Source organism: Lissotriton helveticus, chromosome 2_1 (genome assembly GCF_964261635.1).
Source record: "Lissotriton helveticus chromosome 2_1, aLisHel1.1, whole genome shotgun sequence".
NCBI lineage: Eukaryota > Metazoa > Chordata > Amphibia > Caudata > Salamandridae > Lissotriton > Lissotriton helveticus.
This window is the reverse complement of record NC_136059.1, coordinates 370,650,506-370,666,481: the sequence shown is the minus strand read 5'-3', so window position 1 is coordinate 370,666,481 and position 15,976 is coordinate 370,650,506. Positions and strand designations below refer to the sequence as shown.

The 15,976-nt window shown below is 47.2% G+C and overlaps 1 protein-coding gene across 1 annotated transcript in view; it reads right to left on the bottom strand.

The window, feature by feature from the left end:
• Positions 1-15,976, bottom strand: part of OSMR (oncostatin M receptor) — a 357,357-nt gene that overhangs the window by 172,236 nt on the left and 169,145 nt on the right. The window contains exon 11 of the mRNA XM_078674982.1: positions 848-924. Within this exon, the coding sequence (XP_078531108.1) occupies positions 848-924 (77 nt within the window). The remainder of the gene's footprint in view (positions 1-847; positions 925-15,976) is intronic.

Genomic DNA, 15,976 nt, shown 5'->3' with positions numbered 1-15,976 from the left:
AGCAGGTTCCAGAGTTCTACGGCGTGTCTGTGGACGGAGCGGGTGTTGAGCAGGATGCACTTGAGGTGGTTGCTGCTGGTGTAGGGTATGTCCGGATGCAGGTGAACTTGCAGGCGTGGCAGCTGAAGGGTCCGTGGGTGTGCTTCGGGGCGGCTCGGTGACATCCTGGGATGCGGCCGGTGTTGAGTGCGATGAGATCGGCGACGTTGTAGGTTCGTCGGGTCGGCTTCCGTCGGTGGGGGCCAGGGGTCCTGGCACTGGGCGCGGTCCAGGCGCGGACGGGCGCAGATGGGCTTACCTTTGGCGCGCCTTCGGCGCACAATCGGCGCGCCCGCTGCGCGTCAACGCTGCGCGTTCGCACGGTCGCCATATATGGCGAAGTGCGCAGGTGGGCGGAGCAGCTGGGAGGCGGGAGCGGGGAGGGAACAGAAGTAAAAAGGGGCATGGTCAGCGGTGGTGGCGGGAAGCGGGGAGCGGGGAGGGACGCCGGAGGGCGGCAACAGGCAGGAGAGGACAGGAAACAGCGGCAGAAACAACAATATTAGCAGAAACAGCGGAAAAGACAACAAATATGGCAATGACAATCCTACTTAGTAAATACAGAGAAATAAACACCAGGGGCACAGGGAGCGGAGCGCCGAACACGGACCACGCCGCTCTGGGGAGGGGGCGTGGTCACGAGGCGGCAGTCGGGCAGCAAGGCACAGCGGAGGGGGAGGCACACGCAGCAGCTGGTGGCCGTGCGGCGCGGGAGCGTCCTAGGACTGAGTATGCATTGCTTTGTGCTATTCCTTCTTTATAATCCGTCAGATATAATTTGGTATTGGTAAATGTGTTCAGAGCTTACCTTCCAGTATAGAGTTACATTGCGTCCACCATTCCCGTAATTCACTTCTCTCCAGAAGTCCGGTCCCAATGCGGGCACTAAAATCAATGAAAGAAGACATTTCTTTATACATTATAAACTGTGTATCGTACGTCTCTCTTGCAGCAACTTCAGACTTCAGAACCTAGACTTTTCCTTAAACTTGGACATAGTTATCACTTCTCTCCAACGTTTGTGGAACTGTACAGACTTCCTGCTCAGTGTGTCATCTTCAAATGTCCATGCGAACATGGGTATCAACCGAATCTTGGAAAAAACATTCACATGGAACTCATTTAAAGTAAAAAATGTAAATAGCGCAGAGTTTTCTGTGTAGACTTAATCCATACCAACATAAATTTACATTTTTTACATACATTTTCTTGTCCTAACTTAATCCATATTTTATTTTAAACAAGACAATATACAGTCTTAATATTTATGAATATGTGAGCGATAATGGATTTTATTGGGAAAGAAAAGAAAGCCCCAAGTGAAGGAAACCAAAACCAGAAAAGGAAATACACAGTGGTCATTTGTGTAAGCATATAAGGTATATTGTTATTTCATCCGAAAGACAGCCAATTACATTGAATGCAATGAAGGACACAGAGGGATTTCTCAATGCGCAATCTATACAAAGGTACTATCGACTGTGTTTCAACCAGTGGCGGCTGGTGACATTTGTTAGTGGTGGGCGGAAAATGAATTTCATAGAGCACCGTAGCGAGTGAGCCCGAACTCTTAGAAAAAAAGAGTGGACAAATGGTGAATTTTCAAGCAAATTTGAGAAAGCAGTAAGGTTAAATTAAAATATAACACATTATTTGTGAAACATTAGGATAATAAAGCAAAGACTTGGGTACAAAAACATAGCTGCCCGACTAGTGCTCAGACTACCCAGAAGAGCTGCATCCATAGCGGCCCTCCGGTCTTTGCACTGGCTCCCGATCAGAAGCAGGGTAGAATTCAAGGCACTATGTACGTGCCACCGGATTATCAATGGGAGGTCTCCCCTCCCGTTGAAAGGACTACTGACTCCCTATGAGCCGTCCCGCTCCCTGAGATCTTCCGGCTCAGGACTCCTAGTCATTCCTAAGGTGTCCAGAGCTCGGATGGGCGGAAGATCCTTTAGGCACCTTGCAGCTTCTAGATGGAATAAGCTACCCACGGCGTTGCGATTAGAACCATCAGAACCACTCTTTAGAGCCAAGCTTAAAACTGTACTATTCGCACAGTAAGTTGTTCCGCATGTGTAAGCTCCAGTAAATATCAGCTCTTTAGCGCGGGGACACGCCGCTGTGCGTCACCAAGCGCTCTACAAAACCCCCTAAATGAAATGAAATGAAATGAAAATAACGCTCTAATTTTTACCTTGCTGATGGCATACAGCTCTTAGATGACAGTTAATAGCTCACTGTTCTATGTTAGCATTTTAACTTACAAACTGCAAGTAACAAAAGGATCTCTCTGACAAAAGCAATGACTCATTGACACTTTGGGGCCATGTGCATTAGTGGGTCAACGCCACAGACCACTGGAGAAGATGTACAAACGTAACTATTGTGGTGCCGGAAGTGGCAAGCAGAATACATAGATTTCCCTCAGGTACTCAGTATGATATGTCAAGTATTGCAGGGTCCAGGGAGGGAGATGGAATGATGAGTGGAAACAGAGAGGACTGACAAGGTGATGGATAGCACTGTTGAGCGTAATGAAGGAGGAGAAATGGGTCAGCTCCTAGTGAATATCAATTCGAATATTGCCAACTTGAAGAAAGTCAAAAGCAAACACAGAACAGCACTGCTCCAAATAACTGTTCGAAACTAAAAGTAAAATGAAACAAACACCTTTGGGAAAATACAAGTAACGCTATTGTCTATGGGGATCATATCTTTCAAATCGACACAGCAGGTGACATGGGTGCGTGCTTGTTGTACACTGCTATAACAGAAGAGCATTGCAAAAACGGTATTGTGTTGCATTTAATGAGAGTGAAAGCAAAAAGGAGTCTAGAGGGAAAGACAAAACTAGGGCGCCCTCCACTCAATAAGTCATTACACAACCAATGCCCTAGTTTATAAGGCAGTTCTCATTTACTGATCTGTAGACATTACTGGTTAAACCACAGATACACCAGGAGGTCTCTAATCTTAGAGATTTTCAAGCTGTCTCAGTCTGATGCCTTAGTAAAATTAGCCCCGCTCTGATCTACATACATTGAAACAGCACAAGACCCACAAACATTTTACGAGATGACAAAAAAAGGTGGGGAAAGCGAGATGGCACCTCAAGGGCGCACCACCAATGGGACCCCTGGTTGGTACTCACCAGGATGGCCCTGTTCTCATCATTGGTGCCATCAAGCCTTAACGGGAAATAACGGTGGAGAATACTCGTCCGGCGTCTTCTCAGCACTCGAACCACTGGTCCGGCGAATACTCGTCCGGCGTCTTCTCAGCACTCGAACCACTGGTTCGAGTGCTGAGAAGACGCCGGACGAGTATTCTCCACCGTATCAGAACCGAAGGGAGATTGGAGCACGCTCACCAAAGGGGGCTGCATCCCTGTTTTAATATTCCTCTTGGCTGGTATAAGAGGCATGGCTAACTAAAGGCACACAACGGTCAGTGTCTTTTGCAGTGGCATCTAATTGGTTTGCCCTGAGGAAATTGCCTGATAAAAACCAAGGCAATGAAACATGTCGGCTGTAAGTAGGGTGTGAATCTATGGGTAGTATTCACAGCCTCCTTTTTTATGTTTTAGTGTATACTGTTTGCAACAAAGAAGGGAACACGAGTAAAGGTTGTTTGGTCCTGGTTGCGCAGTAGCTTATATGTTATATGTTATATGTCTAATGTCGTAAGTTTTGTCACATATAAGTTGTGTCCACTGCACCACTCACTGTCTCTTCACCTTGGGTTAAGACACGTTTCCGTTAAGGCTTGATGGCACCAATGATGAGAACAGGGCCATCCTGGTGAGTACCAACCAGGGGTCCCATTGGTGGTGCGCCCGTGAGGTGCCATCTCGCTTTCCCCACCTTTTTTGTCATCTCGTAAAATGTTTGTGGGTCTTGTGCTGTTTCAATGTATGTAGATCAGAGAGGGGCTAATTTTACTAAGGCATCAGACTGAGACAGCTTGAAAATCTCTAAGATTAGAGACCTCCTGGTGTATCTGTGGTTTAACCAGTAATGTCTACAGATCAGTAAATGAGAACTGCCTTATAAACTAGGGCATTGGTTGTGTAATGATTGCATTTAATGAGACCAAGATGTTGTGTATAATTAGAATTGTTTCACTGGTCCTGGTTCCACACCCATCTCTAATGCACACTTTCAGATACAATAGAAAAACACACACTAAAACCCTGCCATGGTTTGTGATTGTGCATATAAAACAGCACATCCCTATCGCTGGGTAGTCAGTCATTACCCCGGCGCGCCTCTGCAGTTTTTAGGGCTCGGCTGAAACGCGCGGAAGCGCGTCTCCGCCGAGAACTTATTGTGGCCGTGTCTCCTTCCCAGGAGACAATCCGGGCCGCGCGCATCGTCTTGGAGGCGATTCCAAACTGACACGCGCACGCGAACGAGCGCTGCGGCCAGGCGCTGTCTCCTGGGCGTTTTCAAACTTAAATTACCCTTCTCAGCGGTAGGTGTACGCAATTACTGGCGTACCTTAAAAATGAATGTCAACAAAATGTCCGCAAATGCCCCTTTTCAATTGCATACATGTAGGGGAGGCAACAGTGGTCTTAGAAGAGCTTGAAGCAGACAGCAGAGCGTGTGAGCTCCCGGGTTGTGTGTGTGCTTACTCTAGCCACACGTCAGCGCGGGCCCCGCCTCCCCCTGGCTCCAACACAGGACGGCGCTTTACGGCAGCTGCAGTAAAATGAAACGCCGCTGACTGCACGAGGAGCACCACTGCCGGCCAGGCCCAGGAGAGAGAGCAGACAGGCCCGCTGTCAGCCGCCCTCGCCCGCTCAGCTGACTGCCTCCCTGTCGCTCTCCTCCTCTGCTGGTCTCGCTTTCCTCGGCCCTCACCCCTGGCTGCCATGTCTCTCCCCCGCGGGTGCCTGCTGCTCCTGCTCTGCCTCTGCCCGGCGCTGCTGCCAGCCCGGGGGGAGCCCGAGGACTCCGACCTGGCCAAGGAGGAGGACCCCCACGGAAAGCACCTCTACAACGGCGAGATGTTCACTCACGGCATTACCGAGGCGCCGCATTTCATCATGTTCTTCGCGCCCTGGTAAATATGACCAGATACTTTGATGCGAAGAATAGCACACCACCTTTAAAAACAAAAATAATCTCCCACGCAGGGTTGCGGACTGCATGTACTCCAAAACACCAGATACCAGATATGCTATAGGTACATGTCGTCCTGACATCGCAGACTTCTGTCTCCTCTTCTAGTGCAGAAGTCATAGCCCCCAGTTCTCCCCGGTAACACGTCATGGCCCGTTTGCGCGCACCACTAGGTAAAAGGTTCCAGCTGCCCAGGTAGCCCCCTCCATACATCCACCCACTTTTATGACACTTCTGTGACGTTCTCATCACATGTCCACGTGCCCGCCCTGTGCACGCCTTCTTTTCACGCCCATGTGTTCCTATCTTACGCTTGTCACTTGTTACGCCTACTGTATGCAATGTAATTCTAATGTTTTACTATATATACCATGTACTGTCAATGAGACACACTTTTTGTCACTGAACGTGATGGTACTGCATTATCTGTTCTCACACAAGATCAAGCAGGACAATACAAGCCCTGTGCTTATTTCTCTAGCACATTAGATCCGGTGGCCCAGGCTCTGCCTGCGTGCCTCAAGTCAGTTGCAGCCACAGCTCTAGCTATCAGACAAAGTGATTCCATAGTGTTAGGACATTCCCTGACAGTACAAGTTCCACACTTTGTGGAAGTTCTTTTAAACCGAACACAGACTCAGCACTTGACAATTGCACGTTTAACAGGTTATGAACTGACATTGTTTCAGCCACACATAGAAATCAGACGCTGCAACATTTTAAATCCAGCTACACTGTTACCTTCAGTTACTTCAAATCTTGCCACACATGACTGTGTGGAAGTTGTTAACACCATGACGAAGCCAAGACAAGACTTGACAGACATTGCATTACCTGATCCCGACCTGACACTTTATGTGGATGGTTCATGTATGAGAACAAGTACAGGAGAACTAGTAGCCGCGTATGCAGTGACTACTGAAGCTGAAGTTATAGAAACACATCGTATTGACACCCTGTCTGCTCAAGCAGCAGAGCTCGTCGCTCTGACACAAGCCTGCATACGAGCGAAGAACCTGAAAGTAAATATATACACAGATTCACGTTATGCATTCGGAGTCGTACACGACTTTGGAGTGCTCTGGCAAGAAAGAGGTTTTATGACTTCTCATGGAACCAAGATTCAGCATGGCCCCCTCATTCAAGCTCTGTTAGATGCAATACATTTACCGACAGCTATCGCTATCATGAAGTGCAAAGCACATACGAAAGTCACTGACATCATTTCCCAGGGTAACGACCTGGCAGATCGAACAGCCAAGCTTACAGCTCAGACTCCAGACATTCCAGTTAACATGACACAGACAGACATTCCAGATCAGACTACTTGTATGACAGTTAAGGACCCTACACAAGATGTACTAGACATACAGTTACATGCTACCCCAGAGGAAATCAAGAAATGGTCTGAACAAGGAGGGGTCCAGACAGATCAAGGATGGTTGACGAAGGGAAAAGCCACATGGTTTCTCCCCGACTCTATGGTTCAAGTTATTATTAACACCGCACATAGTCCAGCGCACTTAGGAGAAAAAGCCATGATAGACAGTATTCAGAATATTTGGTTTAACAAGCATTTACGAGCAGCAGCCAAACAGAAAGTACGTACCTGCATGATATGTTGTCAGTTCAATCCAGGTAAAGGTGTTCCGGTGGAACAAGCAGGATTCCATCCTCCTGACCACCCTTTCGAAGTCCTCCAGATGGATTATATTCAGATAGAGCGATGTCGAGGTTTCAAGTATGTCCTCGTAGTATGCGCTTTGTCCAGGTGGACAGAAGCCTATCCAGTCCCAGATTACACTGCTGCGACCACTGCCAGGCAGTTGGTTCGTGAGTTTTTTCCACGCTATGGATTACCGAGGGTCGTGTATTCAGATAACGGCCAGCCATTCTCATCCGAGCTTATGAAACAAGTATCCCTTCTGTTAGGGTACCAGTGGAAGTTCCACTGTGTACGACATCCCGAGGCAGCTGGCCTCGTAGAGAGACATAATCAGACTCTGAAAATCCGCATTGCCAAAGTATGCGCAGAAAAAGGCGTAGATTGGATGGTAGCCCTGCCAGTCGCTCTTTTTTATATGAGAATGGTCGCTCACTCCCGTTCAGGTCTGTCACCTTTCGAGGTAGTGTTCGGTCATCCCCCAAACATGTGGGGTACACCTAGACCACGTACAATAATTGATGTTGACAGTAATATGCTGACAGATTACCTGGCTTCCTTGATGTCTGCACTACTCTCTTGTCGTTCACAGGTTGCCGCTGCTTTTCCAGACAACACTCAAGTAAAACCGCACGAGGTCATACCAGGCGACCTAGTCCTCGTGAGGAATTTTGATCGTTCAAGTCCGCTGGAGCCCCGCTGGAAGGAGCCAAGACTTGTATTAATGACAACAAGGACCGCGGTCAAGATCGAAGGCCGCAAGGGGTGGTTGCACTCCAGTCATGTGAAGCGATTTCATGGACTTCGGCCAGAAACTGTTTTCAAAGACTTCCCCGTTCTCAAGGACTGCCCAGATACTGACTCTAAACTTCCCCTGTTAGAGAAAACTCCGCAGCAGGAGTATAAAGAAAAACTGAGGTCTAGTAAGTCAGCCAGTTTAATTGTCTAAGTCCCTCTCGGGTGAAACGGTTAGACAGGTTCCTGACATGTATGAGATAGACCCACACAGTGAGAGAGTTAGTCAAAACTCTAAGAGAATACGATACTGTAAGAATGTTCGAAGTCGATGTGTAATTACTTTGTTCCTTTTGTTATTTCTGAGTTTTATGGTTACCTGCATAAGTTATGCCTTACATTTATGTTTTCCAATTAATTCGCATGTACATTTTTCCTCTAATGCTACAGTAGAGCACACTTTTAGCGACCTGCCTCCTCACGAGTTATCCTATCGTCTTGCCATGCGCAATAATACGTTTATCCGAATGTTACACTATTCACATCAGACCAGCAATGCCACTAATTGTTGGGTGTGTGGTCGACTCCCCCCTTTCCAGACACCGAAGGGAGTTCTGCCACTCTTTCCCTACCCGTTTTCACACAATGGTTCGTGTGGAGCATGGTCCACGTTAACGTCATCCTCAAATGATATGTCCCTTCTGAATAGAACATGTTTTCCAGACAAGGAAGGTCTTTCCCATAGAACAGGGTTAGATCTAGAAAATGAAGTATATGATCTAGGTAATTATTCCTCGAATTTTATGGTCCTGAATGTTCAGTCCGAAACTACTCCAGATTTGCCTGCTATTTCAGTTCTACCAGTGAAAGGTGAATTCTGTGTCAGAAAGAATGGTTCAGTACATGTAGGTCATAGTGATTGTACTACTGTGGTCGAGTATAGTGACAGTGGGAAATCTACTTTCAAAGCCTCACGTCATTCGTATTTTGTATGTGGCCAGACCGCATATGTACGTCTGCCCCTAGATTGGGATGGAACATGTTACATTGCCTTCCTACTGCCACCAGTTTTCCTAGCCCCATCCGATTATTACAGAAACACACATCTAGTACAGGTTAGACATAGAAGGGAGATCGAGTCCCCGATTGTCGATCAAACTGAAACTGCCTTAGAACAGTATCAAGATTTCAATAAAGGTTTCTTTTTCTTCATAGGTCCTGTCCAGAATAGTAAACTGATACGTAGGCTAACCAGAACTCTTGAAGCAGTAGTGAATGAGACTACTTCCGCTCTAGGTAACTTAACTGAAGAGCAATCTGCTATGAGATTTGTCGTGCTCCAAAATCGTCTCGTCCTTGACGTCATACTGGCCGATAGGGGAGGAGCTTGTAGAGTCATCGGATCTAGTTGCTGCATTTTCATTCCTAATAACGCACCGTCTGTTTATTCAGCTATAACCAGACTTCATAAAATTGCCCATCAGTTACACCAGAATCCAGGCACCTGGACATGGTCCGGTTGGCTCTGGAGTATAGTATCTGCCTGGGGATGGAAAGTATTGTCATTCCTGGGTATAGCAGTAATGATCATATTCAGTTGCTGCCTCTGTTTACAATGTGGCCCTGCGATTTGCGGCTTGTGTGCTACCTCTTGTATTCCTAGTCCTAAGTCCCGTTCCAAGAAAATTCGAGACGAGCAAATGATGCTATATGAACAGATAGATGGTATCATGAATATTGATGTTTCCTGATGGAAACGTAGGGCACAAGGAGGGAATGAGGAAAATTGAATTTTGCCTTGTCATATGTGCCTACGTGTTCCCCATCCTGTGATATATGTACATGATCGATATGCATATATCCCCCTATGATCGATTAAAGACGCAATTATAGTTGTGTCCAACGTTAGTATGCCAGTTTCCAGTTCTCGTGAAAGCAACGAGTATTAGGCTTATGTTGCCCATGTTTTACATTATGCACGTTAATTTATTGAATTGTCCCCGTTTCTAGGCCTCAAAGGGCCTGAGCACCAGATTCAAGCTCCAGTCTCCTGAACCCACTCCGAGGAGCGATGCAGCCCCCACCTGCATCCCTGACCCTTCACTTACTTCCTGCCGCGCAGCGCAGTGCCCGGCCTGGCTCTGCCTGCCTGTCTGCCAAGAATATGTTATGCCTCTAGTTATCAGTTCAGCTCTCCGTCTTCACATTCCTAACCTAACGAACCGCATAAACAGCTTCAGCTATAGTCTAGTCTTTCTGTCTCCATGCAAGTGAATTACTGAATTAATATCCATAGAAGATTCATAGCACACATAATACATGTAGAATATATGCATGCACCAGCCTTAGTGTCAAGTAGCCTTTGCCCTGATAACTTTTAGATTCTATCAACATGTACTCCAAAACACCAGATACCAGATATGCTATAGGTACATGTCGTCCTGACATCGCAGACTTCTGTCTCCTCTTCTAGTGCAGAAGTCATAGCCCCCAGTTCCCCCGGTAACACGTCATGGCCCGTTTGCGCGCACCACTAGGTAAAAGGTTCCAGCTGCCCAGGTAGCCCCCTCCATACATCCACCCACTTTTATGACACTTCTGTGACGTTCTCATCACATGTCCACGTGCACGCCCTGTGCACGCCTTCTTTTCACGCCCATGTGTTCCTATCTTACGCTTGTCACTTGTTACGCCTACTGTATGCAATGTAATTCTAATGTTTTACTATATATACCATGTACTGTCAATGAGACGTTGCAGCTGCCACTTGTGCCATTCTATTTCAGGCTGTTCCGATCCTGTCCCTTCCCTTGTGCCTGATTAAAGCCTGTTAGACTCAGATACATCGGATCTTGCCTCTTATTTATTGAGCTATCTGTTTTATTAATGTATTCAAAAATAGTACCGGTAATTAATTATTTATTTACCACAAGTACATGCATTCCTTAACTAACGTGACGTCTTTGAAAGTCGCTCGCAGAATTTCAGCCGAATTGCAATGTGTGAAGTAAGAACAAGTGTCCCCTCGATTTATCACTAAATTAAGTTGATTTCGAGTTGTGTTTAACTAATTGGTATACTAGAAGACTAATTGCAAAGCATATAACTGTCTGATTGTAAGGCTCGTAGGCGAACCAAGGTGTAGTGTTAGTCGTTAAGCCAGGAGCTACACCCCTGCGGTGTTTGCTCGGGCATTGGCTGCTAACGTGGCGGCTCTACAGTCACTTCCTCTTCAGGCCAAAGGGGGACCGGGGTCTGAGTAAGCGTCGAAAAGGATCCCTAAACGATCGCACTTTGAATACTTTGGTCCAAGTCCACGCGCACACCTCCACGTCATAGTGTTCTGTTAAACCGGAAGAGACTTCATTTTTCGCCTGACTTAGTTATTTGCAACTATATTTCAACTTTCTCTTCTAAAATATCCTTCAACGCATCCCAAATACTTTTCACACTTTCAGTACTGCAAACACCTCTCACATCCAACTTTTACAAGGATCTCAAGATCCAAGTGTGCAGCAGTGGGATTTAATGACTTTTGCCCAGGGGATCATTTCAGAGGCTACTAGGCCTCCGAAATGACCCCCCTGGGCAAAAGACATGTCAAGTACAGTTATGAATTTTCATTGATCAATAACATTTAAAAGAGGGCGTTTATACACTCACAATGTGGTAGACTTTCCATGGGCAAAGTGCCATAGGAACATTAAATCTTGGACTGAAGCAAATATGGTAAGTTAAACTGGTCGTGTGCGGCTGTCGAGATTTGTAAAATGGGACACTGAGTGAAAAAGTTGTCCAAGCTTCGAATGACATTGAGACTGATCTAAGGTGTGGGATGTTTTAAGTGAGTTTCGAAATCTCTGCACCTAGCTATTGTCGTATACGCTAACTGAACTATTTTACCATAGCCAACAAGCGTATTACACGTTTATACATTCTGGTCACCCTACCAATAAGCACGTGTCGCGTTGCTATGTCCACGTTTGAAGTGGGGGCTCTAACTTTTGCAATGCCGAGACCGTTGCATTGTAAATGCTTGTTCACCTTGCTGACTGTGTTTGTATTGCTTGCTGGTTCACACATGTCGAGCAATCTGCTTCCCTTAATTAGATTTCAGAAACTATCCTGCAAGTTGAATATCTCCATTTTAATTATACAGCAAGGCATGGTGCACAGAGCAGATCTGACGGTCTTCTACTGCTCGGCAACACAGATCGACGATGCAGTGTCTCGCGCTCCCTCCCCGGCTCGCACATGAACAATGTATGAAATAAGTGAGATTTCCCAGGAAATAATGCCCGGCGCTTTGAATGTGCACTTTAGAGAGGGCCGAGCAAAATGCTCATGTTAACGTTAAGCCAAACTTAACTTACCTTAGGCTCCGCTTCCCGCCTTCAAGTCCCGACTCCCGCGGCGCCGTCCTTTTGAAATTCCCATGGTGCTCGATTCGTCGTGACGCAGCAGGAAGGCTGCATGCAGCCTCCCTCCCCTCCCCTCTACCACAGCACAGCGCTGTGATTCGTTCGGCCGGCTGCCCTACCTACGTCATTTCTCTCTGTATGCTACAGCCTACAGAGAGCAGGGAGAGTGGGAGGGGTTACGCGTGGGCAGGGGGGAGCGGCTTGCCCACTGTTAATAATACAGTTAATACTGTCTGTTTGGACAGCCTCTCGGGCTGTCCAAACAGACCGTATTAACAACAGTGGGAAAGCCACTCCCCCTGCCCTCGAGTAACCCCTCCCACTCTCTCCCAGACAGGAAATTCTGCTTTCTCGCCGTGCGAGAAGGCAGAAACAAATGGTAGTTCTCTACTATTTGTTTCTGCCTTCTCGCACGGCGAGAAAGCAGTGGGGCGGCGCCCAAACGCCCACATGGAGGATCCGCCACTGGTTTCAACCCTTTATCCAATACTAGGGTCTCATCAGGACTATAACGACCTGGGGGCTGAGGAAATGCATAAAGTTATCAGGCTGAATGACTGAGATATAAACAAGAGTAAAAGACGGTGTTAGAAATGGGGGTCTCTAGTTGGCAAGGGCTTGCACCTTAGTCCAAGTAGGGACCCTTTTTCCTAGTCAGGATAAGGGAGTTATACTCCTAAAATAACCCCTGCTCACCCCTTGGTAGCTTGGCACGAGCAGTCAGGCTTATCTTAGAGGCAGTGTGTGAAACGTTTGCACCTAACCAACAGTAATACAGTGTAAGCACTACAAAAGGACACCATACCAGTTTAGAAAAATATCCAATATTTTTATATACTTAAAACAAGACCAAAACAATAAAAATTCACACTACAGTACCTAGGAATCTTCAGTTATCAAAATACCCTTGAAATATAGTTCCTTGATGTCGATAGCTCCGTCCGGGGCTATCACGGTGTCGTCACCAAACAAATCCAAACAGTTCTGGCTGACCACAGCGTCGCAGGCCAGCAACGGTTTCGGGAAAACCCGCAAACTGTACCTTTCAGAAAAGCAGAGCGTCAATGACCTCTTGTTGAGCTTCTGAAAACAAGGCGTCCGCAGGCGTCGGTTCCGGAGGTCGGGTCCTCGAAGTCACACGCGTTGCAGATCGAACTCCTCTCTGGTGAAGTCAGGAGCGTTGAAGTCAGCAAGCGCCGGGTGCTGTGGTGCAAAGTGCAGCGGAGTGCGGTGCCCTGATGTCGTGATGCGAGCAGCGGCTCCGTGTCGACGTCAGATGGCGTCATCGTGAAACCTGGGTCGCAGTATGAGATGAAGGCGGGGCTCATCAAGGTGCTGGCAGGTCACGGTGCAAGCAGCGTCGTTGCTGAAGCGCTGTCGTCGGCTGACGAACGGGAGTTGATGGAACCAGCGTCAGTAGGCCAAGGCTGCGGTGCGGGATGCGGGCGGTGCGTCGTGTAATTTTCCGAGCGGTGCCCTCGAACCACGGTGCAAACAGCGGCGTTGAGTCCGGCGTGGAGCGTCGTCGTCGGAGATACCACGCCGTCATCGTGAAACGAGGCGGTGAGGAGTGCGGTGCCCCCAGATCGCGGTGCGAGCAGCTGCTCGGTGGTGACTTCAGCAGGCGTCGTCCGTGAGACCAGGGTGCCTTCAGGACACAGAGTTGGCAGCGACATCATAGACGGCGTCGAACTTGAAGTCTTTGCTGTTTCTGAGACGTCTTGAACACGGGGCAAGCTCGGGGCAAGCTCTACCTCAAGCCCTTGGAGAAACTCACAAAAGTAGATTGCAGAAAGTTCAGTCCAGTCCTTTCACTGCCCAAGACAGAAGCAGCCACTGCAGGCCAACACAGCAAAGCACACAGCAAAGTGGTAGTTCCTCCTCACAGCTTCTCCAGCTCTTCTTCCTGGCAGTCTTCTTGGTCCCAAAAGAGTTCTAAGGTCTTGGGGTCTGGGCCCCAATATTTATACCAGCAATTACTTTATCCTCTGAAGACAGAGGGTCCTGTACCTAGTCCAAACCAGTTCTGGTCAGTCTTGGAGCACTTTGTTTACAAGACTCCTACTTTTCCTTTGGCAGTGTAGGCCAGGGACATCAGACGCACCACAGGAGTTGGAGCCAGCATTGTGGGAGGCAGGCACAGCCCTATTCAGACCCAGGTGCTACTCCTCCCACCCATCTATGTGCAGATAGGTCTATTCAGCCCTGTGCTGACTCACCCTGTCTCCTGAAGTCTCCCCCAGCCCCTGTCACTTACAGACCTAGAGAGACAATACACAACCTCGCAGAGGCAGGCCGGATGGTTAGGCAAGTAAATACCTACTTTCTAAAAGTGGTATTTTCAAACACAGAATGTTAAAACCAACTTCACTAAATGATGTATTTTATCATTCTGAGTTCAGGCATAATAAACTCGAATTTCTACCATGTTCCCTGAGTCAGTTTAGGATGTTATAATCAAACTGCCCACTCTGGCCTATGGGGAACAGGTAGCCTTGCAATAGTGAAAAACGAAGTAAGCTCGAGGCAGGGACATAGGGACGAGGCAAACGCCGGAAGGCTACACCGACCCATGGTTTGTACTAGTGGTAGAGGGCTAGAGCAGCCAAGCCACTCGGTTGGTTTCTTCACAGAGAATACATGGCAGTTGCATCGTGCATATGTTAAATAGTTGATTTTGATACAGTAAAACACAGTACAAATAATCAAACATACAAACAGTAAAGACGGAACAGGTAGCCTTGCAATAGTGAAAAACTAAGTAGGCTCTAATTCACTATCAGGACATGCCACACACACACCAGGGAATGTTCTACCTTTCACATACAATACACCCTGCCCATGGGGGTACCTTGGGCCTACCTTAGGGGTGACTCACATGTAGAAAAAGGGAAGGTTTAGAGACTTGCAAGTGTGTGCACTTGTCAAGTCGACATGGCAGCCCCAGGCTACGCACAGGCTCTGCAATAGCACGCCAGAGTTACACTTTACAGGTGGCACAACCCAGTGCTGCAGCCCACCAACAGCATTTGATTTATAGGCCCTGGCACTCACAGTGCACTTTACCAGGGAGCTGACACATGAATCAAATAGGCCAATCATGGAAACCTAATCCATAACACAGTTTACACAGAGAGCATATGCACTTTAGTACTGATTAGCAGTGGTAAAGTGCCCGGAGTCCTAAAACCAACACAAACAGGTCAGGAAAAAATAGGAGGAAAAAGAAAAAAGTTTGGGGATAACCCTGCAAAAAGGGCTTTTTCAAACAGTAGGAAATAACAGGATACATACTGGTTGAGTATAAATGGGGTCCTGTACACTCCTTTAAGGACCACTGTTGGTATATATTGGGAATATAAGCAAGAACAGTGTATAGTGTTCACTAGTGTGATTGACTTGCATCAGATAATGGCAGCTTAGGCCGAATCATAAAGGCATGATGCCCCTTTTAACATTCTACAATGTGGAAATAGAGAATTCTATTTAGATCGCAATAATTTAAAGCTGTGTTATATACAGTGAGAGTTGACTAGTGAGATATGTAAACAACAAAAGGAATTCTCACTGTAATTAGGTCTGAGATTTCAAGTCTATGTTTGTAAAGGTAAACTCAATTGAGTACAGCCCTGTTGGAAAAACAGGGTATTGTAAGACGTTAATCATTATAGTGCGTCAGATGCAGTAAAGAATTACTGAGGAGTATGCTCTATATGTATGTTGTCTCTTTATAGCAAAAGTGTTCGGAGTCTCAGAAGTAGCTGCTCTCCCTATCGGAGATGCGGTCAAAAGATACCAGTGCTCAGCTAGCCTGTGCGGGAAAAATAAAGGGAATGTCCATCTGCGCAACATCCTTGTGGAGGTGTGCCAGTGGGCGTGCTGATAGGCCCGAGTGGGTGTGTCATTTGTGTAATGTTATCTTATGTTATTTTAACTTCTTAAGCACAATGGTTACCCTGGGGTGCCCTGGCGCTGAGCACTTCCTA